The sequence below is a fragment of the Mytilus edulis genome, chromosome 7, assembly GCF_963676685.1.
Source record: "Mytilus edulis chromosome 7, xbMytEdul2.2, whole genome shotgun sequence".
Taxonomy (NCBI): Eukaryota; Metazoa; Mollusca; class Bivalvia; order Mytilida; family Mytilidae; genus Mytilus; species Mytilus edulis.
Window position 1 is genome coordinate 91234599 of NC_092350.1, and position 27401 is coordinate 91261999.

General features: G+C 32.2%; 1 protein-coding gene across 1 annotated transcript in view; it reads left to right on the forward strand.

The window, feature by feature from the left end:
- The window catches only part of LOC139483499 (uncharacterized), a 66023-nt gene that overhangs the window by 11912 nt on the left and 26710 nt on the right, over positions 1-27401 (forward strand). Inside the window, exons 4-7 of the mRNA XM_071267520.1 lie at positions 8823-8847; positions 18973-19233; positions 20560-21111; positions 27006-27112. Coding sequence (XP_071123621.1) covers positions 8823-8847; positions 18973-19233; positions 20560-21111; positions 27006-27112 — 945 coding nt within the window. The remainder of the gene's footprint in view (positions 1-8822; positions 8848-18972; positions 19234-20559; positions 21112-27005; positions 27113-27401) is intronic.

Sequence of the window (27401 nt, forward strand, 5' to 3'; positions counted from 1 at the left end):
TGATTATAGGCCCAGTTTTCAAGTTGGTTCAAATCAGGATCCAAAATTATTATATTAAGTATTGTGCAATAGCAAGAAATTTTCAATTGCACAGTATTCAGCAATAGCAAGAAATCTTCAATTGCACAGTATTGTGCAATAGCAAGAAATTTTCAATTGCACAGTATTGCGCAATAGCAAAAAATCTTCAATTGCACAGTATTGTGCAATAGCAAATATTTTCAATTGCACAGTATTGCGCAATAGCAAGAAATATCTAATTGCACAATATTGTGCAATAGCAAGAAATTTTCAATTGATTGGAGTTATCTTTCTTTGTCCAGAATAGAAGTTGAATCAACTTAAATCATTGTTTTATACAATATACAATGTATATTCACTTTTACTACCAACTGATAAATTAAAACAATCTTTACCATTCAGTGATAACAAGCACTTTTATTACATTTTGATATTTTATGATGTATTTAAATGAGTAGTTATTGTTGCAAACTCCATTAGAAATTTGAATTGAGATCAGTTTTGGAAAAAGGGAAAGAGGGATGTGAAAAAAAAATGGGGGGGGGGGGGTTAAATTTTTCTCATTTCAGATTTCATAAATAAAAAGAAAATGTCTTCAAACATTTTTTTGAGAGGATTAATATTCAACAGCATAGTGAATTGCTCAAAGGCAAAAAAATATTTTAAGTTCATTAGACCAAATTCATTATGTGTCCGAAACCTATGGTGTGTCAACTATTTAATCACAATCCAAATTTAGAGCTGTATCCAGCTTGAATGTTGTGTCCATACTTGCCCCAACCGTTCAGGGTTCAACCTCTGCGGTCGTATAAAGCTGCGCCCTGCGGAGCATCTGGTTGGTATTTGTTTTGTCGGCATGCTGTCTTCTTGGTTGATACATCACATCTCCTTTTATTTAAGCAAAATATGTGCATTATGTATCAGTGTATGAAAGGATTGATTTAAATGTGTATGTTAGTATGTGATAAACATATATATATAAATGCACTTCTTTACATCATTTTTAATATGATGTCAACATGTGTGTGTTTTTTTGTTCTGTGTAATAAAATTAAGCATTTCCGTAGCAGATAGGCCCGGCCTACTTTTACTTGTAACGAAAAAAACTGTAAAATCATTCTGAATCAAATACAAATACATATGACCTTCTGCTGTTGTCGGTTTTTTTATTGGATTGTTGTCTCTTTGATACATTCCCCATTTCCATTCTCAATTTTAAGTTAATCACATCATCATTAAAAATGCTAATTTGTACCATCGTCATATATTGCATATAAGAAAAACAAATTATCATGACTAGTAAAGGATAATGATTTTTGTCGAGCCTGCGACTTTTTTTTGCTAACGTGAGACATACCGATCCTGCATTCCGTCGGGGGCAACGTCTAAAATATTCACCCTGTGGTTAAAGTTTTAGAAATTTTAATAACTTTCTTTAAACTATCCTGTAATTCTACCAAACATGGACAGAAGCTTGTTCATGATCATAAGATAGTATCCAGAAGTAAATTTTGTTTATGATCATAAAGCAGTATTCGTAAGTAAATTTTGTTTATGATCATAAGATAGTATTCAGAAGTAAATTTTGTTAAACAAATCCCGTTTATCCAAACTTTACTTATAAATTGACTTATTTTTCTGCCAGTAAACATTACATTCACTCTGTGGTTAATGTTAAAAAAATGTTAATAACTTTCTTAAACTTTCCTGGATTTTTACCAAACATCGACAAAAACTTGTTTATTATCATAAGATAGTATCAAGAATTAACATTTGTAAAAAAAAATCCTGTTTATCCGTATTTTACTTATAAATGGATTTAGTTTTTCTGCCGGTTAACATTACATTTACTCTGTGGTTAAAGTTTTTAATCTTTAATTTTTTCTTAAAGGGGCACTAGCTGTCAAATTCATGTTCACCGATTTAATTCTAAATCTCATATTTTATTTATAACAATGTAAAACATTTTTCCAAACTATCAAAAATCTGAAATATATAATAAACAGGGCACGAACATGAAAAAACGTAGCTTCGTTTCGTGAGTATTTTAGTCTATACGCCATCTTGTTAATAAACGAGTTGACCTCTTAAGTCATGCGATGACCATGTAAGCGATGTAAATATAAATAAAGATATAAATAGATTAAGCAAACTCATGCTGTTGGATTATTCTTGGTCTATTTAATTTCATTTTATAGATGAAAAATTTATGTTTATCATCGTTTTTACCTCTATAAGAATGATTTTTTTGTGGATCGGATCAGTTATTCAAATAATTTACCTTTGTTTCACTTTCAATGTTTTTACATTCTTTTCCTTTAAATAACTTTACACATATAATTCACGTGTTATCCATGGCAAGCTAAGGGGTTAAATCGAAGTTCACATGAATACGGATTCAATGAGGTCGAATCATTCACTTGCAAGTGAATAATTCAAAATTAATGTTTTATAGCTTATTTTTAGAAAATTGGACCATACTGTCTGCTAAAAGCTAATTATTATTTCACTATTTGCATTTCATTATTGATTGAGCAAATATAAAAAGTTATTAGATTTTTTATACATCTCCTAGCTATTGCCCCTATAAACTATCCTGGATTTGTCCCAAACATGGACAGCAGCTTGTTAATGATCAAAAGCGAGTATCTAGAAAGAAATTTTGTGAACATTTATTTCCTGTTTTTCTGTATATTACTTATGAATTGAATAAGTTTTTGTTCCAGTTAACATAACATAGTCTGCATTTAAAGTTTTCTAAACATTTATTAGATTCATAAATCAAATTTATTCAGTAATAACTGTCTTTTCCTGGAATTGGATATTTCGATTTTCAACTGGAAACTCCACACAAAAATTTACGACAGAAGGGACGATTTTTCGTTCCCTATTGTTAATTTTCCATTTTTAGATGGTGCTGTTCCTTTGGCACCATCTTACGGTGTTTATATTTCACAGCTAGTTCGCTATGCCCGTGCCTGTTGTGACGTTTTTTATTTTAACGGACGCAATTTATGTATTACTGGTAAATTATTAAACCAGGGATATCGTTACCATTAATTACTTAAAACCTTTACTAAAATTTTTCCATAGATATAAAGATTTGGTTTTGAAGTTGGTTGTACCTGTAGAAAACTTATTTCAAACGGGATAGCACATCCTCATTTTTACGGAAATGTTGTTAACTGTGCCCGAAAATTTAGAAATGATCCATGTAAACTTATCGCTCCTTTAAATAAACTTATTCTAAAAGGTTTCCAATTCAATACTGTAATAAGATCATTGAATATTGTTTTATTGGTATAAATATTCAGTTTGTTATCAGTAAAATAAAAGCAAACTAAATATTACTAGTATGTTATATACATATACACATTCATGGATCTACAATCCGTCGATACCTGTAACTTTGCATTGCACAAGGTCATGTTTTTCTCTGGCTGTTGATGACGTCTTTACACTAACTCCATTGGATGTTGGATGTATACAGATTAATAGTTTAGTCTTAAATGTATGATTTTTTTATTAGTTGTTAGTGGCTTTTAACTAGCTGTCAGATAACTGCGAGTACTCTCAGATCTGTTCCAAGTGTCCTTTTGTTCTCGGGATGTATAAGTACCCGGGCACGTACACTTGTATTTTTGTCCTTCTGATGAGTTAAGCCTTTTTCAACTGATTTTTATAGTTCGTTCTTATGTTGTACTGTTATACCACTGTCCCAAGTTAGGGGGAGGGTTGGGATCCCGCTAACATGTTTAACTCCGCCACATTATTTAAATATGTGCCTGTCCAAAGTCAGGGGCCTTTAATTCAGTGGTTGTCGTTTGTTTTATTTGTTACATATTTGTTTTTTGTTCATTTTTTTATATAAATAAGGCAGTTAGTTTTCACTTTTGAATTGTTTTACATTGTCTTATCAGGGCCTTTTATAGCTGACTATGCTGTATGGGCTTTGTTCATTGTTGAAGGCCGTACCATGTGACCTATAGTTGTTAATGTCTGTCATTTTGGTATCTTGTGGACAGTTGTCTCACTGGCAACTATACCGCATCTTCTTTATTATATTATTACAATATAACACATATCAAGTTTGAATTTTGGTGGCATTACTTTTACTTATATAGAGTTATGCCCCTTTACAAATGGAAAAATTCCTGATTTTTTTTCCTGTTCTCAAACTTTAGTTTGCCTCAACCAAATGTTATGACACTTTATATAACCAGAAAAAACACAGATCAAGTTTGAATTTTGGTGACCTCACTTTTACTGTTATTGAGTTATGGCCCGTTACAAATAGAAAATATCTGAATTTTTTGTTTTTATGCCATAGTAGGTCCTAAAATTGGTTTCCGTTCTCTATCTTTAGTTTGCCTCAACCAAATGTTATAAAATTTATACACAATGTTTATAACCACAAAACACAGATCAAGTTTAAATGTTGGTGGCGTCCCTATAACCTTTCTAGAGTTGTGCCCCTTTACAAATGGAAAAAATCAAAAAATCATGCTGATTTTTTTGTTTACGTTATCTAACTTTAGTTTGCCTCAACCAAATGATATGAAATTTATACACATTGCTTATAATTAAAAAACACAGATCAAGTTCGAATTGTGGTGGGGTCTCTTTTATTGTTCTAGAGTGATGTCCTTTTACAAATTGAAAAACTGCTGAAATATTGTTTCTGTTCTGAAACTTTAGTTTGCCTCAACCAAATATTATGATACTTATACACAATTCTTAAAACCACAAAACACAGACCAAGTTTAAATTTTGGTTGCTTCACCTTAACCTTTCTAGAGTTGTGCCTTTTTACAAATGGAAAAAATGCTGATTTTTGTTTTGTTTCAGTTCTTTACTTTAGTTTGCCTCAACCAAATGTTCTGAAACTTGAGCACAATGCTAATTACTACAAAACACAGATCAAGCTCGAATTCTGGGGGCGTCATTTGTATTGTTCTAGAGTTATGTCCTTTTTCAAATGAAAAAATTGCTGAATATTTTCATTTTCATTCTCTAACTTAAGTTTGCTTCAACTAAATGTTATGAAACTTAATAAAAAAACAATGCTTATTAACACAAAACTCAAATCAAGTACACATTTTGGAGGTGTCACTTTTACAGTTCTTGAGTTATAGTTATGTCCCTTTATAACGTTATATGCAATATGTATATAATATTTTAAACTAAAGATATAGACAACAGCAAAAGTAGGCGAGACACTTGGTTCCGCGGAACCCTTACAAAATTGGTTTCAGTGCGTGCAAATACAAATATTTGAGACATTATTTGTAACTATAGTAATGATGTTAAATAAGTTTTGATTAGTTATGAATGTAACCTCAATTTTGATAATTTGATTAATTACTCCAAGTTTGATTTAAAAAAAGTGCGGTATTTTCAGTTTGAACCTGGCGCACAAATAAAGCAAGTTATTTACAAATGATGAATACATCATGAATCTTGTCCTGAAGTTATTTGTATGCTAATAAATGAAATATAACAGTATTATATCAAGAAGAAGATGCATAACCCCCATAATGTGAATAAACCTTTTTTGTTGTGTTTAAAAAAAATTAAAGATGTCATTTTGATTATTTTATTGTTATAGTCATGTTTACATGTATTTCATGATTTCTAACTGGACTGTCCTGAAGGGCCAAATAAGTTTTTGCCATCACTTTTTGTCCATCGATTGTTGTCCCCTGTCCATTGTCCCTTAACTGTTCTTAAAAAATTCTCTGAAATTGAATCTCATCTATCAACATTGCCACCGTGGATAAACATATGACATAAGGTATAATTACAGTTTTGGCTAATACCAGTATATATCGAAAACTAGAGCAATAGAGGTAAACTGTTTGTAATTCGTTTATTTTAAGGGGACCACTTATGTCAAGTCAAAATGATATTTGATATGCATCAGGATGGGCATATATATGTTGTGTACAAGTTATCATTTTGTACAAATTATAATTTGTACAAAAATATTGTACAAATTATAATTTGTATTTTGACTTTGTACAAATTATAATTTGTATTTTGACTTTGTACAAATTATAATTTGTATTTTGACTTTGTACAAATTATAATTTGTACAAAACCTGTCTGTACAAATTACAATTTGTAAAAAATGTGACCAAAATTCACTTATAACTTGTACAACAGTTTTAAATATGAATTTTAGTGAAAATGGAATGATTCACAAAATTTAATTAAGAATTGAATGCTTCTTTTTGTAAATTTATTGGGGTGTAAAAGCGTTGACCGAAGTACATTTTGTATGAAGCGCGGAAGCGCTTCATTCTAAAAATGTGCGCACGGTCAACGCTTTTACAACCCTATAAAGTTACAAAAAGAAGCATTCAATACTTATAATTACATTTTTAGCTATGATCATGAAAACACGTATTTTACATATTTTTTTTATTTAATTCACCTGTGCACTTTATTGTTGGACCACGTGTTATCATGAACAAAAAGTTGTATTGACCAATGCAACTGCTTACGGAATAACACTTGATGTGCAATTAGCCAATCAGAATAAAGTATTATAATGAAACATACATCTAATGTAATTATTTGTAATTAACTGACCACACACTAAACCTTATTAACAAAATACACCGTTTTTACACAACTACAAAAGGCAGATTGATCTTCGAAATTTTTGAGAGAAAAAAAAAAGTAAACAACTAAGATTTTTTTTCAAATTTTTAATACATAAACTTCTTTTTCTTAAAAAAATTCATTTAATAGTACTACTTGATTAGTTCTTATCGTTTTTTTTTGAGGATTTTTTTTATTCAGAAACTTTGCAAAAACGATTATATTTGTGAAATTTAATATTTTGTATCGTGAAAGATCGTGTACAGCATTTTGATGATCGTGAAAAGCATCTCAAAAGATTTGTTGCCACTTATTTCTTATTTCATAAATTCCACGAAAACAGTCAAATCTTTCTTTAATCAAGTGAAAATTTATATATTTGTAATTGGTACATAAAAAATTGGAGTTACATGACTTATTCCGCTTCACTTTATTTTGTGAAAAGATTGATGGTTCAATGTCATTGGGTCAGATGATTTTATAATACTACAACTAGCTTTCTTATAAAATAAAAGTCCGTCTGTCTGTTCTGCATAAGTTTTATGTTGGTTTTAAAGTTTAGATTGTCTCAACTGATTTCCGTTAAGTTTGATGCACAGTCATAGATATTTATAAAACAAAGATCCTTGTTGAAAAAAAAAATTGATAAAAAAACGACAGAAAACAACTGACATATTCCTAACTTTAGCATAGTTATATTTCTAACCAAATGGTGGGGGGGGGGGGGTAATCTTGCTTTCTTTCTGGATATTTATTTGTCTAAAAGTCTAACTGAAGCAGTGAAATACAAATGTTTATTTACAGCAACGGTTCCTTATTTTCAACGTTCGCTCTGTGAAGCAGTTAACATGCCTGTAAAACAGGTCATCATGGATTTGAGAGTCAAAAGATGGTTTGCAATACCTGATTCCATAAATCACTAGATCACCTTCTCAAACGAATGATAAAAAACTACTTTTGAAATTTGTAACTTTGGTGTACTATGTGGTCATTTAATAGCAATTCAATAATGTGTATCAAAGCTTTTTTCACCAAAATCCATATGATAAATTATTGTACAAGTTATAAGTGATTTTTTGTCCATTTTTGTACAAATTGTAATTTGTACAAGCACTTTTTGTACAAATTACAATTTTTACAAAGTCAAAATACAAATTATAATTTGTACAATATTTTTGTACAAATTATAATTTGTACAAAATGATAACTTGACACAACATATATATATATCGACCCTATACCCACAGTCATCGTTCAGTGACAATGTTTATATATTTTACATGTCAAGGTATTTGTGTTTGATATAGCCTACAAATGAGACATATATCTGTCTCAACTGTGTATCTTTACTAGCACTGGGTCAATATCACTCCTGGTGGACTATGAGTATACAGAAATGACTGTTAACAAACTTTTGACACATTCCACATTTCTATTTTTATATATGTACAGAAATGGTGGATTAAGTTAAGTTTAGATACATTTGACTGTTTTATGTCCCTTTTGATCTTATAGCATATATAATTAACATGTTTTGGTCTTATAATGTTTTTTAGCTTAAGGAGGTAGACCTTTGATCAGGTAGATAACTCTTTAAATCAGTTATGCGTTTGTAAAAGTCAAGTTTCGTCAACGAATGTTAAGCATTTACCTGAAACAGATTGGAAATAATCTATGTATCCAAGAAGCTTAGAACATATTTATGAAAATGACTGACACAAACGTTCTGATGATTTTAAGAGTTATTTCCCTTAACCTAGTTCTACCTTTTTAAATAGTCAGGTTTAAGCGTTTATGATGATGGTAAATCCAAAGTGTTTCAAAATTAATCAATAAAGTGTAATTTCCGATTAGTTTTTTTTCTTTTTGACTTCTGTCTTTTTTGTCTTGTTTTTACTTCATTTCGAACTGATTTTCATGTTAGTTATTGTGTTGTGTTGTTGCACCATTGTCTCAAGTTTAGGGTGAGTGAGCAATCACAAACCTGTTTAACCACCACATTCTGTATGTGCTTGTTCCAAGTTTAAAGCCTGTACTTAACCGGTGGTTTTTGGTTGCTGATATATTTGTATTTCGATTATTGATTGCTTGATATCAGACTGTTGATTTTCTCATCTAAATAGCTTAACATTTAACCGTGGACACACCAAGTTTATGACTTGTTATGTGATATCAGATTGTTTATTCTTTTGTAGACTGTCATGTTAGAGACTCCAGAAGGTAAGTCTAGTTATGATCTGCCAGTATTCTTATCTATTATACCGTTATTTAAGAACAAAGTGTTTTCCTGTACTAGTATTGCTATTACGTTTTTGTATGTCTGCTTTGTTAAACTTCTAATCGTGAATAAAAGAAGGTTGATGGTTGAGATATCAATACACTTAAAACTTCCATACATTTTGTATATGCTTGTGCTGTCCCAAATCAGAAATCCTGAAATGAGTTGTATTTATGCTATACCTTTTCGTTAATTTAAGAATTAAGTGTTTATGGCAGATCTTGCACTGCATCTGTTTAAACATCTTTTGTACTAATTTTTCTGCACCAGATACGGATGTCCACATTAAATTTCTTTCACTGATAAGTTTGGCCAATTAAAAAAATTCAACAGAATGTAAACGAGAGAAAAGTGAAATTATTACCGTAAATATGTTATGCTCGTGCAATATATAGACTTCATTTGATTATTTTTTCAATCTTTATTTACATTTACTAAACATGTGCCTTTCTACAGACTTACATATTCTTTGAAATGTAATATTGGTCGAAGTTTTATAATGACTTCTTCAAACTGATCTCCTGTATTGTACAATGTTTCAAAAACATCCTTTGCTTTCTGACCATTGAAATATAACAGTAATGTCCTTGTCTGTTCTCCCTCAGATACATTAGAAGCTGTCATGTAATACTCAAAAAAGTTCCTCAATTTTATCATGTTTATACATCTTTGTTAAGATTGTTGCCAATAACTGCTCTAACACAGCAATCGGAGAACAAAAGACTGAAATTAACACTACCGTAGTTTTACAGTCATCATTGGTTGACTTGTTTACGATGTGCCTGTGTTTTTATTTGGTAGCGACATTCTTTTGTAAATATATAGTCCTCTGATCTGTTATTTATTGATTGAGTCCTATTTTCTAATGTTTTATACTAGATGTGATGTATGCATAGCAGGAGATGCCTACCACATCGACGCACCAGGTCTTGCTTCGTTTGGAGTTCATAGAGTTCCCTCAATTTCTGTTTGTTACCTTAAGAAAAAATGTTAAGTTGTCTCTTCCTACTCGATTTTCATAATTTGAGCAACAGGAAACTGTGAGGAGGTATTTTAACATCAATATTAACTTTTACTGACTAATAAACCCCCGAAAACACTGCAAAAAAAGACCAGAAAAATATGCACTTTTATCAGTCTTCATTGGTTATTCATGTTCACTGATTTGACCCAAATTTTCATATTTGATTCATAACATACTAAAACGTATATTTAAATTATAAAAAGTCTAAAATAAACAAATTAAAAGGCATGGGTTCGATAATATGTAGCATTTTGTGCATTTAACTCTAGACCCAATCTACTTAGCAATGGTCCTAGCCGTGACCTCCGAAGACTGTGGACGGTAAATATAAACTCATATAAACAAAGATATAGATATAAGTAGATAGCAATTGGATTTGACTCAGTCTGTTTGATTTCATGGTATAGGTTAAAATATATGTTAATCATAATTTTATCTGTATTATAGTGAGTTTTTGAGGATTAAACCAGTCAGTCAAATGGTCTACCCTTGTTTGATTTCAATGTTCACATTTTTTTCCTTTTGATAATTGCGTACGCCTAAGTCCTGCGAAACCCATCTCTAGCTAAGGGGTTAAGGTCACATGAATACGGATCCAATGATGTTGAATTATTCACTTGCAAGCATTAATTCTTCAGTGATGTTTCTTAGCTTATTTTGACAAAATTTCACTTTCATTAATGATTGACCAAGAATATCATTTTTTTTTTGTATATCTCGTAGTTAATGCCCCTTTTGATAAATTTGTCATACCTTCAGGGAAATTTATGAAACTTGAACTGGACTTCTGTCTATGATCATAAAACAGTTTCTGCAGCAAAATTTTAAACAGTATTTTTTTTTATATTTCGATGTGTTATTGATAAAACTACTATAAATAAGTTAAGATGATGGAAATCGTTAGTCCACTCCTTATTGAAGTGATTGCCCTTCACTGACGATTTTTTTTTTCATATTTGCCTATTATCTTCATAATTATAATAAATATATAGAAACTTCAAACATTATTAGACATTATCTAGTCCAGATTTAATGATAAATCTTAGTTTGCTGAACAATTTTGATGTTTAAAATTTCTCATGGACTAACAGTTGATTCCTTAAAGGAGTTCTTGAAAGTATTTTTATGCCCCACCTACGATAGTAGAGGTTCATTATGTTTTCTGGTCTGTGCGTCCGTCCGTCTGTTCGTTCGTTCGTCCGTTCGTCCGTCTGTCCCGCTTCAGGTTAAAGTTTTTGGTCGAGGTAGTTTTTGATGAAGTTGAAGTCCAATCGACTTCAAACTTAGTATACATGTTCCCTATGATATGATCTTTTACATTTTAATGCCAAATTAGAGGGTTTACCCCAATTTCACGGTCCACTGAACATAGAAAATGATAGTGCGAGTGGGGCATTCGTGTACTGGGGACACATTCTTGTTATTAATTCTTTAATTATGTGTAACATGGTAAAACTAAATAGAATGATATGAAACTTGGAAATAAGGTTCTCCTGCATCAGGAAATAAAATCTCAAGGGCTAAGTTAACTTGATATGCTTTGAATGTTTCCATCAATTTAATTGATCTTTTATCAATTTTAAGAAAGTTTCATTATTTAAATCACACAAAAGATTGAAGTTATAAGAAACCTATACAGTTGTCCTACTTTAAAGACCATTTGCTAAAGCTATGTACAATTAAGAGCTGTTAAATATCTATTGTAAAAAATGTAAACAACACGCTATACATTTCATGTGTCAAAAGCAATTTTCTGGATAAACCTTCCACAGGAATGCTCATAGCAGAATTTTAAATCCAAGGTATATTATCATAATAGGACCTTAAAAATAGCCAAATCCATTTAAGGTCAACTCTGCTTAAGGGAGTTGAAACTAAAGTTTCTAACAATTTCAAAAATTATTATCGGACAATTTTAGGAAGGTTTGTTATAATCATAACAGTGCTGAAGTGAAGTACTGACTACTGGCCTAATAATATTCTCGGGGACTTATAGTCCACCAAAAGTGCTTTAGAAAACGAAAACAACACATTATATATAAATGTCATGCGTCATAAACGTTTTTTATGGATTTACCTTCATCAGGAACACTCAGATAATTATATTGGAAATCTTTTGAAGAGCTATATAACTTGTAAGAAAGGACCTAAAAATAGCGAAATCCATCTGAGGTCAACTTTGCCTGAGGGAGTTTTTTAGTTTCTTACAATCTCAAAATTTATAAACAGAACATTTTAGAAAGTATGTTATAAATCTTGTCAGTACCGGAATACTGACTCCTGACCAAATGATATCCTTGCCACGGGGACTGATAGTCCAACTGAAGAGGTATCGACCCAGTGCTGTAAAAATGAAAACAATACGTTATATAGTTCATGCAACCTAAGCACTTTCCTGTAAACATTGTTAACTAACATGACTGAAAGGCTAAGGGAGATTCTCTCATCACTTCGCGTCCTTCATCTTTAACTGTTAACTTTTACAAAAATCAGCCCTTAATAGTAGCTACCTTATGATGAATAAGTGTAAGAAGAATTTGACTGAAGCTGACTTGGCATTTATTGTTTATTTTTCAGTTTTCGGGGTAATAAGTGATGCTACACCGTTTTATTACCATGTAAACTATGATAGATATAAAAGAACTTGAAATAGTAAAACATTATTAGCTTTACTATCTTTTATTTTAAGTCAACATAGAACAAACCGTCAGATCTTTCCTTATAGGAGTTAATACCCTTAAATGGCAATTGTTTGCCCATATTTATATTAACCTCGAAGACAAATTATGGTACAGCATTGTTTGTTCGTTTGTCTCAATCCATCTGTCAATAAATACTTCATATGATAAAATCAAATTTGGTTTTATCAATCATCATGTTATTTTAACACACCATTGTGACAGACAAAAGAAAGCTCCTTACAATTTAAAATTTGATGGATTTGAGGTTTCAGATTTACAGGACTTTCTCTATTTTTTTCACTGTTTTCTCATTTCCCGATCGATTGTGAAAAAAAATGTTCTCCTCGCTAGTTAAATCACCATTCTTTGCAAATGATTGGTCAACATTCAATTATGACGTCAAATTTACTTGATTTCTTCTAAATCTCCTATTGCGACGTCATGAAAAATGCAACCATGCCTGATGACGTCGCATATAAAGTACACAACTTTCTGCAAACCTTTGAAAATGAAGTATAAAAAATAAAAAGATTCTCCAATATGGTTGGATTGATCTTTTCAAAACTTTATATTATTTTTGGGATTGATAAATGGCAGCTTCTCTTCGATTTCTTCTTATTTTCTAATTCGTTGTTCCATGAACATGATAAACAAAATTTAATTTGTCAGATTTAAGTAAATGTATCCCATGTTGAACCAAAGCTTGAGTTTGTTTTAATTAATTTATTGTAAACTTTGTATAATTGTTGAAATGAGTGACCATAAAACAATGTTTAATTAAAACACGTCATGCGAAAGTTTTGTGACTTTGATTATTATATATATATATATATATATATACATAAAAGGCACTTTTTTTAAATGTTGTATGCTTGGGTCATATGACTACAACATTTACGCTGGTAAGAATAGTGGATGTAGACTCTTTGATTTTTGTATTTTCTAGTTGTTATTTTAGACTTTTTACAGTCATATTTTTGCAATACTTATAATCCTGGTACCTTTGATAACTATTTTATGCCTAAGAGTATTGTTATGCAGTTTTTCGACAGAGCCATTTTGTGTGCTTCTGATGAAACGCTGTTTAAATATTCGTATTTAATTTTGAAACAATTATAATACGCACAATAAGAGTGAAGCATGCTCGCATGGTGAAGCTTCTTATCTGTATTTGTGACAAAAATTATAGTGCAAGTTGCTTTAAAAAAAATGCAATCGTGAACCTGAATGACTGTTTGGAATAGAAGATCATATATTTATTTACGATGCATGCTTTTACCTCATTTCTTTGTGTAGATAGACTGACATGTATTCTTAATGAAACTAGTGGTCTATGTTGTGCATTTTTTTCTTGTTTAAGAAATATATTATATCTCTCCCATCCCTCAGTCGAGTCCGAATGATACCATTACATTATGATAAATAAGAAGCAACCACTGTATGCTAGTTCCTTTCAGAGGTTCTATTCTGAGGTCGAAATGTAACAATGAAAACAGTCTTTGTTATAAAAGAATTTAATGAATTGAATAATGATTATTAGTTTTTGTAGCCAGTTCCAAGTGTCCACAAATTAATAGTTTTGTATCCAAAACAAAGTTTTCAGATAGCTAGTTAAAGTTATTGAATAAGATCTTTCTACATAATTTGTATTTTGGACAAACGAAGAAGTAATGGTTGACATTCTCAATATCGGACCCACAATGGCAAGCAGGAATATTTATAATATTAGCTCTAAATAGGTCATTGTTTAAGGATGAATCGGAACATCGCAATTGCATTAAGATAATAATAAATTTTCTTGGGCCGTACAAATAAAACGTTTCAATTTTACATAAAAGACTATCATTTATTAATTCTTTCTTAAAGGCCTCAAATTTCAGGTTCATCTAATACAAGTTGCTGGACACTTTTTTAAACACTTAAGTGTCTATTTCTATTGATTCGATTAGTTTATGTGAAAGATTTTAACTGATTTAGTTATCAAAAACGCTCTAATTCAAGCTTAAATATGAAAACTCTATCACTTGTAAGTATACTTTCAATAATTATGATTGTTCCATTTTGCGTCACTACTGAAATTAACTCCAAGATGTACTTAAAGGTATATTTTTACTATTTAAGGAAAAGCTAAGGTCTAGAGTCTCAATATTTGAAAAAAAATCATAATTTGGGTTTTATCTGAATTAAATGACATTTGCCATTAAGAAGACCAAACATCCAGCTCTTTCAGGTCGCGAACGATAACAAATTTAATCTGTTCTCCGATACCAGAATAATTGAATTATGTGTCGTCAGCAAACAGCCGACACAGTGAAATAAGCTTATCAGCAATATCATTAATATATAATACAAAGAGAAGTCGGCCAAGAACTGATCCCTGGGGAACGCCAGCTGAAACAGTACAGAAGGAAGAAGAAGAGTTATGTAATAATACTCTCTGTTTTCTGTCGTGTAGATATTTCTGAGACCAATTCAATACGTTTCCCTCAATACCATAAGCTTTCATTTTACATATAAGGCCCCTATGCCAAACTTTGTTGAAAGCTTTAGAGAAGTCATAGAATACAAAACAATTTATATCTTTTTTCAAAGGAGTTTAATATGCCCCTATATATTTCTAAGAGTTGATAGGCAGTTGAATTTTTAGGGAGAAAGCCTGATTGATACTCATAAATTAATTTACTACCTTTTAAATGATTGTATAAGTTCCAAATGTTGAAGTTGAAATCATCCCTTCGTAAATTTTACGGACGCCATCACCAGTTGGTTGACCGTTATGGAATAACCGTTTCACAAATGATATCGGATATGTCCCTTACGTCGTAACGACAATCCCCTTCCCTTTCATGAATGTGACCTACCGAATAAGACTATTTACCAGATTTGTTATCACATGAGCAACACGACAGGTGCAACATGTGGAGCAGGATCTGCTTACCCTTCCGGAGCACCGGAGATCACCCTTAGTTTGGGGTTCGTGTTGTTCATGTTGTTTATCTTTAGTGTTCTATGTTGTGTCATATGTACTATTGTTTGTCTGTTTGTCTTTTTCGATTTTAGCCATGGCGTTGTTTATTTTAGATTTATGAGTTTGACTGTCCCTTTGGTATCGTTCGTCCCTCTTTTCTGGACACAGCTTTAAAATCTTATGACAGATCACATCAGGACCAGATGCCTTGTTTGGATTTAATATCTGAATAATATTTATTATTTCTTTTATATTTACTTGGATATCTGACAACTTACTATTAGTGTTTGTATCAAATTCGTTCTTCATCTAGTTTTGAAAGAGAGAGTAGTCGACACACATGCTTTAGAAAACTCAAACATTATCCTATAATCTCCATCAGAGACAATATGACGTAGATATCAACACAATTGTCACCGTACAGCCTTTAACAATGAACAAAACAAATATCGCATAGTAAGCTATCAAAATCCCCGAAATGACATATGTAAAACAATTCATTTGGGAAAACTGACTGCCACATTCCCTTATTTTTATATAGCAGTGACATCACTTTCATCACACTTAGCTACATCATGGTAAAGATATGTTATTGATGAAGGACTAACATTCAATATGTATTTACTTATCAAAATCGAATAACCAAGTAGATTATTGTAATAATTCTTTTTTAAATCATAATGGTAAGACTAATTTGCGATAGAATGTAATGTTTTTGAGCCGTCTAGCAGTCATAATCGTGTCTTTGCAACGCCTCTTAAACCGCAAAACAGAATTTCATGAAACTTTGTTTATAGGAAGGTCATACTATTGAGATCAGAAATAATGATTTAACTTATTTTAAGAAGAAATGACCCTTTGACAAAACTATTGGGCAACCATATACTGCTGCAACAATGTACTATCACCACTCTAAACCGTACCTCAGAATTAAATCAGGAGCGTCTGGCCTTTGTTAGTCTTGTATGCTTTTTAATTTTAGTTTCTTTTATATATTTCGGACTTTAGTATGACGTCCGTTATCACTGAACTATTATACATTTTTTTTTATGGGCCATCCGATCCACGCCTCTGGTAGCGGAATTTTCTCGCTGCATTGAAGACCCATAGGTGGCCTTCGGCTGTTATCTGCTCTTTGGTCGGGTTGTTGTCTCTTTCACATATTCCCTATTTCAATTCTTAATTTTATAAGAATTTCATCAAACGTTTTCGAAAATACGGACATACTTTATAGATATGCATATTTTCAGGAAACTATTATTCAATATTTGTTGTAGAAGTTGCTCCTATGTACGTATATTTAGCCATTGTATACTACTGTTACAGTTTTCCAGCGAAAATCCTCTTAATTTGAACGCAACAACATAACTTTAATTATAATAATTCTATGAAACTTTTAGTTACTTATTTGCATGTGCATAACAATAGGAAAATACAATTCAATACTTTTCAAATAGTTATTCCTCTTTGAATTTATAATTTTTACAGTCAGATACTACTGCAGAATTTTTGCAGCTCACCTCCTCTGAAATCATCCATTATAAACTATTTGGTAAATAATAAGGATATACATTATAGGTATGCAAATTGACAATAGATTGAGAGTAATTGTTTTTTGGGTCAAATTCCAGACTTCTGTAAGAAAATGGTGGATTGAACCTGGTTTTATAGCTAGCTTTACTTCTCACTTGTGTCAGTCGCATTAAATTTATATTGACAACAAAGCGTGAACAAAACAAACAGACACAATAGGTAAACATAGAAATTTGATCACAATCCTCCGACAGTATCAAGCTTTAATTTTGTGTTCACCTTTATGGTCGTATCAGGCTGCGCTCAGCAAAGCATTTTGTTTCTAGGAGTTAAACCCCTTGAATCAATTTAATTCTGTCCCATGTTATGTCAGTATGTCCCTCTGTCACGAATACTGTTCTTGTCAGATTGTTATGATCATATCAAAATGTTTTATATCAGCAATGTCTTGGAAGAATTCAAAAGAATACAGTGCCGATCAATTATCTTTAAAATAGTTATGCCCCCTTGATACATTTATTATTTTGAAAATTGCCTCGTTAGTGCTCTCACGTGTACAGTTTCTGTCAGATTCGTATGAAACTTATATCATTGATTTCTAGCTGTAAAGACTTGAAAGAATTCGAAAGAAAACCGGGTCGTTCAGTTATTTATGAAAGAGTTATGCTACTTAGAAACATCGATTATATGCCTGGATAATTGCATCGTAAGCACTCTATTGTGTACAATTCTTGCCAGATTAGTAAGAAACTTATACTATTAGTTTTTATCACCAATGTTTTGGAAAAGTTACAAAAGCAGTACCGATCACCTATTTTTAAAGAATTATACCCTTTTGAAATATTTTTTTTTTTTGAAAAAATTGCAATGTTTTATCACGTTAAACTTCTTAAATGTTGCAGAGTTATTAAAAGAAGCATTGACTTCATAATTGTTTTATACATATAATTATTGTATTATTGTATTGCATTCAAATTGAGAGACGTATACAAATAAATAGTTACTTTCAACCAACCGTTGCTTTTAAATATATTGTACCAAGACTGGAATATGGTAGTTGTTCGTTTCTATGTTTGTTGGCGTTTGTTTTTGTTGCACTTCAGTTGTCCCTTTGTTTTCCTATTATAATTGATATGTTTCCCTCGATTTCAGTTTGTAACCTGGATTTGTTTTCGCTCAATCTATTTATGACTTTGAACATCGATATACTACTGTTGTCTCTATTTATATTCTTCTTATGGTTGTTAGATAATTTTAAGACATATAGTCTAAAATATAGGCACAATGCTGGTACAGTGTAACGACTCCATGTATTATTTATTGTTCGTTTAGGCTTTTTTTGCAATTGGGATATACGTTTGATAATGATATAAATTAAATTTGATAATGATATAAATCAAATTTGATAACAGGAATTTGACAACTTATACCTTATGTCATGCCTGTCAATATTCTATTTACAATTGATTTATGTTGATGTGATCAGTTGTATTACCCATTTGTGTTTTTGTACATTGTAATGCAATATAACGTTATATATATTACCCCGACGTTTTAGCTTTACAGTCGTGTTTGTTCGTCGGTCCGTATGTACGTACGAAATTGGTTATATAGTTCTATCACTTTAGTTTGCCTCAAACAAATGTTATGAATCTTATTACCCCAAAATTCACATCATTGGGAATCTGGGAATCGTCACTTTTACCATTCTTGAGTTATGTTCCTTTATATTAACGTTAATTATGAGCAAGGGCATTGTCTATGTTCCATGGACATATTCCCCATTTCTAATTTCCTTTTTTCCCCTGACATTGTTTGTTTTTTAAATAATTTAAGTACAAAATATTCATATTTTTTTCAGAATACAACAATATGATGAAGAGGAAAAAACAGTCTACCATGCTAAATCGTTTAAATCGTTTAACGGGTGAAGGTACCTACGAATCGTATGACATGCGCTGTATGGTAACTGGCCAGTTCGCCGTCGGAAAATCGACTCTGGTGAAGCTATTAGTTGGGGACATCATTCCCGAAGGAAGACATCCTACAGATGGAATCTCTCTCCTCGAAGGTCGATGTGGTATTGATGTCCAGACAAGAGAATGGGTTCTTATAAATCCAAGTAAGAATTGAAATACACAAAATGTTTTGTTTTTGTCCTGTCGCATTGGTGGGAGCATTAGGCGGTGTTCTTCCGTCCATAGATTATGTGTTATTCAGATGTATATCCAACATAAGTTAAAGTACTTTTAATTTAGTTTGTCTCAACATTATGTTATGAAACTTACACACAATGGTTATTACCACATAACACAGATCATGGAGATCAAGGTTGAATGTTGATGGCAACACTTTTGCTTTTTACAGTTATGCCCTTAACAAATGTAAAATTTCCTGATTTGTTTGGTTTCCATTCTCTAATTTCAGTTTGCCTCAACAAAATGTTACGTAACCTATGCACAATGCTTATAACCATAAATTAATGATCAAGTTGGATTAGTTGTGTCATTTATACCGTTCTTAAGGTATGCCCCTTTACAAATAGTAACTATAAATAATTTTTGATAAATACTTATTACAACAAAGCTGATCAATTTCAAATTTGTGTAGCGTCGGTTCTACCGTTTTTGAGTTATGTACATTTATAACATTATATGGAAACGGGGTCACCTTCCATGTACCATGGACACATTTCCCCTTTATTTATAGAACTTCACTTTGTCTCTGATAGAAAGGTCTCAAATTTGTTACCTGTTTTAGGTCTTCAGTTCGTCTTTCCTTCTTGTTCTGGTCATCACAACTCATATGAAACCACAAAACATAAATTCATAAAACTTTGTAGATAATAGTAATATAATACTATGTAGATGTGCATATCAACAGCAAATTATGCTACATTTTTTTTCTCCGAGAGATAAGTCTCTTTTAACTTAGGATTTTGACCTACATACACTCCTGCAACAGATTTCCACCACAACTCCTCTGAAAACGCATAACAGAATTTCATTAAACTTTGTACAATATTTCGATAAACACAGAGGCTGCAGGCGGAACACATAGTTCTATGTTCCTTACATACTTTAATTTTACAAGTTGTTTTATGGTTATATTTTGGAGTGGGAGGGGATTGGTTTTTTTTATTATAATTTTTGTATCAGAAATATGTATAAGTATGTACATACAAGCCAGAGATGTGTTACACGTTTTCGCATGGGTTGGGCTTCTTAAATGGATTTTTGGTGTTAGCCCTATTTTCAAGAGTTTCAACACCAAATCATCCTTCGTGGTTAGTGAAGCAGTCAAAACATTTAAGAATGTGTACAAAATGTACCCTTGTTTTCAATTGCATTTTTATCTCAGTGTAATTGGCTAGCACATCATATAAGCATTATCATATATTTTTATCTTCTTATAATTCTATACAGTGGTGTTGTTTTTTTTCATACAGGAACTTATAATGCAATGGACGGTGTATACAATAAGGTATTAATGACATCAAAAGAATTAGAGGAACCCAATCCAAACAAAAAGTTAGACCAACCACAAGCATCAGATATTAATCCTTCTAGAAGTAAAGATGATGACATGGATACTCCAGGTGTTCTACAGCAGTCACAAGCTGTGTCATGGCCTCTCCCATCAAACACATCAAGTAATATCTCCAACCAAACTCCAGCATCCCTGACGTTATCACCTCAGTCGTCCTCCGTTGTACCTCTATCAAGATATCAGCTGAAACAGAAAATGAAAGCAAAGATGACAAAAGATGAAATCAGAAAGCAAATGGAAAAAGTCCTTAAAAGTGGAAAATACAAAATGAAAGTTGGAAGACTCATCTTCTGGGACTTTGGTGGACAGTATGTCTATTATACAACACACCAGACCTTCATGACTTACAGAGCTTTGTTTCTGGTTGTATTTGATGGAAGCAAAGGATTACATGAACAGGTTCCTGATGTATTGTGTTTTCCTGGGCAGCATATGATACCAACTCCAGCAGGTAATACAGTAAAAGTGTTCATTACATGATTGACATATTCAGAAGTTTTACTTCCGTCTACATAAATGTCTTTATACAGTCCTATTTGAGACACTTGCATATGATATCGAGATAAATCAGAAAATATCATTCAGTTAAGTGCCTATTATTTATCAGTATTGTTGAATTTAAAATCATTCTAAAACCCATCTTACATCTTTCACGGACTTAACATGTAAAGATCCGATGGATGGATAATTCTTGTTTAGCTCACCTGGCCCGAAGGAGTTATTGCTCTTTATAGTCAATTTTTAACCATTTTTCGTAAATCTTAGTTATCTTTTACAAAAATCTTCTCCTCTGAAACTACTTGGCCAAATTAAACCAAACTTAGCCACAATCATCATTGGGGTATCTAGTTTAAAATTGTGTCCGGTGACCCGGCCAACCAACCAAGATGGCCGCCATGGCTAAAAATAGAACATAGGTGTAAAATGCAGTTTTTGGCTTATCACTCAAAAACCAAAGCATTTAGAGCAAATCTGACATGGAGTAAAATTGTTTATCAGGTCAAGATCTATCTGCCCTGAAATTTTTAAATGAATTGGACAACCCGTTGATAGGTTGCTGCCCCTGAATTGGTAATTTTAAGGAAATTTTGCAGTTTTTGGTTATTATCTTGAATATTATTATAGATAGAGATAAACTGTATACAGCAAAAATGTTCAGCAAAGTAAGATCTACAAATAAGTCAACAGAACCAAAATGGTCTGTTGACCCCTTTAGGAGTTATTGCCCTTTATAGTCAATTTTTAACCATTTTTCGTAAATCTTAGTTATCTTTTACAAAAATCTTCTTTGAAACTAATGGGCCAAATTAAACCAAACTTGGCCACAATCATCATTTGGGTATCTAGTTTAAAAACTGTGTCCGGTGACCTGGCCAACCAACCAAGATGGCCGCCATGGTTAAAAATAGAACATAAGGGTAAAATGCAGTTTTTGGCTTATCACACAAAAACCAAAGCATTTAGAGCAAATCTGACATGTGGTAAAATTGTTTATCAGGTCAAGATCCATCTGCAACAACAAAAGAGAGTTTTTAACGACCTCAGATGGCTATACAACCCTTGCACAATCAACTGAATTTTGCAGAAATCATTAATAGGATAGATTGCCCTTATATGATAATTTTGTATTACCTTTTTGGTTTTTTTTGGCAAAGGGGGAGCTGGAGGGGGGGTGCGCAACAACAAAACAACTTCACAACTTTTTCATGACTTTGCATTTCTCGTTAGATAAATTTTACAAAATTCTCCCCTGAAACAACTGTTAAATTTAAACAAACTTGGTTTAAATCACCACTAGGATATCCAGGTACCACTGTGTATGATGACCCTGCCTGCCCACATGGCTGAAATAAAACATAGGTTTCAAACGCACTTTCTAGTATTATATCTCTGAAACTAAACGACAGTACAACAGTTGCATTTATCATGCATCAATTGTAAATAAAAATATCAGGTGAGCGACACAGGGTCCTTGGACCTTCTAGTTCATAAATCTAAGTAATCTTTTACAAAAATCTTCTCCTCTGAAACTACTGGGCCAAATTAATCCAAACTTGGCCACAATCATCATTGGGGTATCAAGTTTAAAAAATGTGTGGCGTGACCCGGTCAACCAACCAAGATGGCCGCCACGGCTAAAAATAGAAGATAGGGGTAAAATGCAGTTTTTGGCTTATAACTCAAAAACCAAAGCATTAATAGCAAATCTGACAGGGAGTAAAATAGTTTATCAGGTCAAGATCTATCTGTCCTGAAATTGTCAGATGAATCGGACAGCCCGTTGTTGGGTTGCTGCCCCTAAATTGGTAATTTTAAGGAAACTTTACTGTTTTGGGTTATAATCTTGAATATTATTATAGATAGAGATAAACTGTAAACAGCAAAGTAAGATTTACAAATAAGTCAACTTGACTGAAATGGTCAATTGACCCCCTAAGGAGTTATTGTCCTTTATAGTCAATTTTTAACAATTTTCATAAAATTTGTAAATTTTTACTTACATTTTCCACTGAAACTACTGGGCCAAGTTCATTATAGATAGAGATAATTGTAAGCAGCAAGAATGTTCAGTAAAGTAAGATGTACACACACATCACCATCACCAAAACACAATTTTGTCATGAATCCATCTGCTTCCTTTGTGTCTTATTCACATAGACCAAGGTGAGCGACACAGGCTCTTTAGAGCCTCTAGTTTTTAGAGTCCAAAGTCCAAAAAGTTGGATGCACTACATAAGGAGAACATGTAAATGACAATGTTAATGATCAAAATCACATTTTTTACTAAACAGTAGTTTTTTTTCCGATTGTATGGGACAAGTGGAGATGAAGTCGGACACGTAGAATCATCATATAAAATGTTCGACGAGACAAGTGAAAAATCATTGATTAAAAACATAAAACTTTCAAGACTAATTATAAACCCCTAAAACATGAACTATTTTTGTATTGCTCTAAATTAATGCTCGAAATACAGGGGTATAATGAAGGGTAGGCATCAATGATAAAACATGCTGGCTGACGGAAGGTTTTCTATCAAGTGATAAACCTAGAACACACTTTATTACTACTTCACCAGTACTTCGGTACTGGCATGAAAAACGGATTTTTTGTGTTATTAAAATTTCCTGTTACAAAATATTAGAAATTATTATAAATTAAGGAATGAATCTCCCTCATGCAAAGCTCTGATTCCTTTCACGGATTTGGCTATACTTTTTGGACCTTTTGGATTATAGCTCTTCATCTTTTATATAAGCTTTGGATTTCAAATATGTTGGCCACGAGCATCACTGAAGAGACATGTATTGTCGAAATGCGCATCTGGTGCAAAAAAATTAGTACCGTCAATTTTATTACTACCACTGGGTCGATGCCTCTGCTGGTGGACTATTAGTCCCCGAGGGTATCACCAGCCCAGTAGCCAGTACTTCGGTACTGGCTTGAAAAACGGATTTTTTGTGTTATTAAAATTTCCTGTTGCAAAATATTAGAAATTATTATAAATGAAGGAATGAATCTCCCTCATGCAAAGCTCTGATTCCTTTCACGGATTTGGCTATACTTTTTGGACCTTTTAGATTAAAGCTCTTCATCTTTTATATAAGCTTTGGATTTCAAATATGTTGGCCACGAGCATCACTGAAGAGACATGTATTGTCGAAATGCGCATCTGGTGCAAGAAAATTAGTACCGTCAATTTTATTTTTCACTATTATCACTACTATGTAACATAAAAGCCCAAGGTATGACTGCGCATATTATCTTGTGACCTACATCTATATATTGGCAAGGAGGGTCCATTGAAAACAAAACTTTACCCGACAAAAGAGATGATTTCAGCTTTCCAATTGTGAACTTTTCATTTCCAAGTAGCAGCATTCCAGCAGTACCTGCATACGGTGTATATATCTCCCAATTGATATGATATTCCCGTGCTTGCATTTCCTATCATGATTTTCTTGATAGAGGGTTGAAAGTCGCAATGAAGCTATCAAACATAGAGTTCCAAATGGTGAAGTAAAAATCATCCCTATGTAAATTTTACAGATACCATCACGAGTTGGTTGACCATTATGGAATATCCGTTTCACAAAGGATATCGGATATGGTCTTTACGTTGTAACTACAATCCCATTCCTTTTCATGAGTTAGACTATTTACCGGAATTGTTTTACTCAGCCATTAAAAAATAAACTAAACCTACAAACTTTGCCTCTTAATGTCAAAATGTCAGGTTATAATATATGCAACAGTAAAAACAAATAATCGCACTAGTCAAAATGCACCACTTGTAATCATTTTGTATAAATAGCATGTTGAAAATATTCCTTCACCATAGTATTTTTATCATAATCATTAGGGTCATTGAAAATTGACTGCTTTGTCCCTTTTATGACCCGTTACAAAGTTGTTGGGCCATATAGCTTTACCCTTCTCCATCATTCACTTATTTTGTCATGTTGTCATTCTGTCATTTCTTCATTCTCTCATTAATTTATATTTAATGCTTGATATGGTAAACTGAAAACAGTATAAATAGTTATTAAAGGTACCAGGATTATAATTTAATAAGCCAGGCGCCTGTTTCGTCTACATAAGACTCATTAGTGACGCTAAGATCAATAAGTAGAAAGTTGAAGAGCATTGAGGACCCAAAATTCAAAAAAGTTGTGCCAAATACGGCTACGCTAATCTATTCCACAAATAAGAAAATTCTTTGTTTTTGCAACATTTAGAGTTTTGTTACAGAAAATTTATAAAAATGACCATATCATTGATATTCATGTCAACACCAAAGTGTTGACTACTAGGCTGGTGATACCCTCGGAGACGAAACGTCTGAATAACGATATATGTCTTTCATTGATGTTGACCTTAGACCTGTACCTGACAAACCTCAGAATCACGGTAAAATAACAGATTTTTAGTCAAAGCAGTCTTTAATTGGTAATTATCTTAGACCTGTATGTTACAAACCTCGGAATCAAGGTAAAATAACAGGTTTAATTCTGCAATGCAGTCTTTAACCAGATTTTTGTGACAAAAATGTCGGTTATTGAATTGGGGATGTGAGGCGGTCGGGCGGGCGGGCGGTCGTGCGGTCTGGCAATCAAATGTTGTCCGTGCATTAACTCATGAACCGTTCAACCAAAGATTTTAAAATTTTAATATGTTGTTACTGACAACTAAATGAAGGTCAAGTTCAATAATGGCGTTTACCGTTCAGGAGTTATGGTTCTTGAAAGATTGAAAAATGGAGTTTCCAGTCGTGTCCGTGCATTTACGCATGAACTGTTCTACCAAAGCTTCCCTAATTTTAATATGTTGTTACTGATGACAAAAAAGAGGTCAAGTTCAATAATGACGATTTTGACTTTGACCGTTCAGGAGTTATGGTTCTTGAAAGATTGAAAAATGGTGTTTTTAGTCGTGTCCGTGCATTTTCTCATGAACTATTCAACCAAAGCTTTTAAAATTTGTATATGTTGTTATTGATGACAAAATAGAGGTCAAGTTCAATAAAATGACGATTTTGACTTTTACCGTTTAGGAGTTATGGTTCTTCAAATATTGTAAAATGGCGTTTCCATTCACGTTGTTGCATTTACTCATGAATCATTCAATCTAAGCTTTTCAAATTTTAATATGTTGATACTGATGACAAAATGGAGGTCAAACTTGATATTGACGATTTTCACTTTCACCATTCATCAGTAATGGTTCTTGTTATATTGCCAGGACACAAATAAATGTTAATAAATCCAGTTTGCTGTCGTTGTGACAGCCTCTTGTTTATTGATGATGACCTTAGACATGTTCGCGTTTTTTATAAAGCTGGGTTCAAATTCATATTGAAACAATTAACGATGTTTTATTGTTAATCTAACTACTTGCTAGATTAATCAACTTAATGCTTGATATGGCAAACTGAAAACAGCATAAATAGTTATGAAAGGTACCAGGATTATAATTTAATAAGCCAGATACGCATTTCATTTACTCGTTAAGACTCATCAGTGACGCTCAGATCGAAATAATTATAAAGTCAAACAAGTACAAAGTTGAAGAGCATTGAGGACCTAAAATTCAAAAACGTTGTTCCAAACAATGCTAAGGTAATTTATTCCTGGGATATGATCATCCTTAGTTGTTTCGAAACATTTGGAGTTTCGTAACAGAGAATTTATAAAAATGACCATATCAATATCATTGATATTCCTGTCTTGACTACTGGACTGGTGATACTCTCAGGGACGACACGTCTAAAAACAATATATGTCTGTGTTAGAGATGACCAGGGAAAGCACATTTTCACATAATTTTCATATGTTTCATTTTCAGTATTTTTACAACACTGGGTCAACTGTATCCTTACTTATTGTAAAGCAGTATATACAGGAATTCCTAAGATTTTATTTGTTGCAACTCATAAAGACAGAGTACCAAAGGTAAGGGAACAAAGTTATCTGATATATTGGCCTTTTTTCTAATACTATATGAAATAGTTCAACTATATCTATATCAATCTCAATATAATGTTATTCCATTAGATATTTATAAGTTTGGCAATCATGAGTTATGACCCTTTAATGATTTAATTAAGTTATAATCAGTAAACGGCTTGCTTTCAATTTTCCTGTCCTCATCAATGATTGTTCTTCAGAACTTTTTTTAGATTAATGGTATAGTGGTAAATTCCTTTTACATGAACTTAAGTATTGCATAGATGGTTCTTCA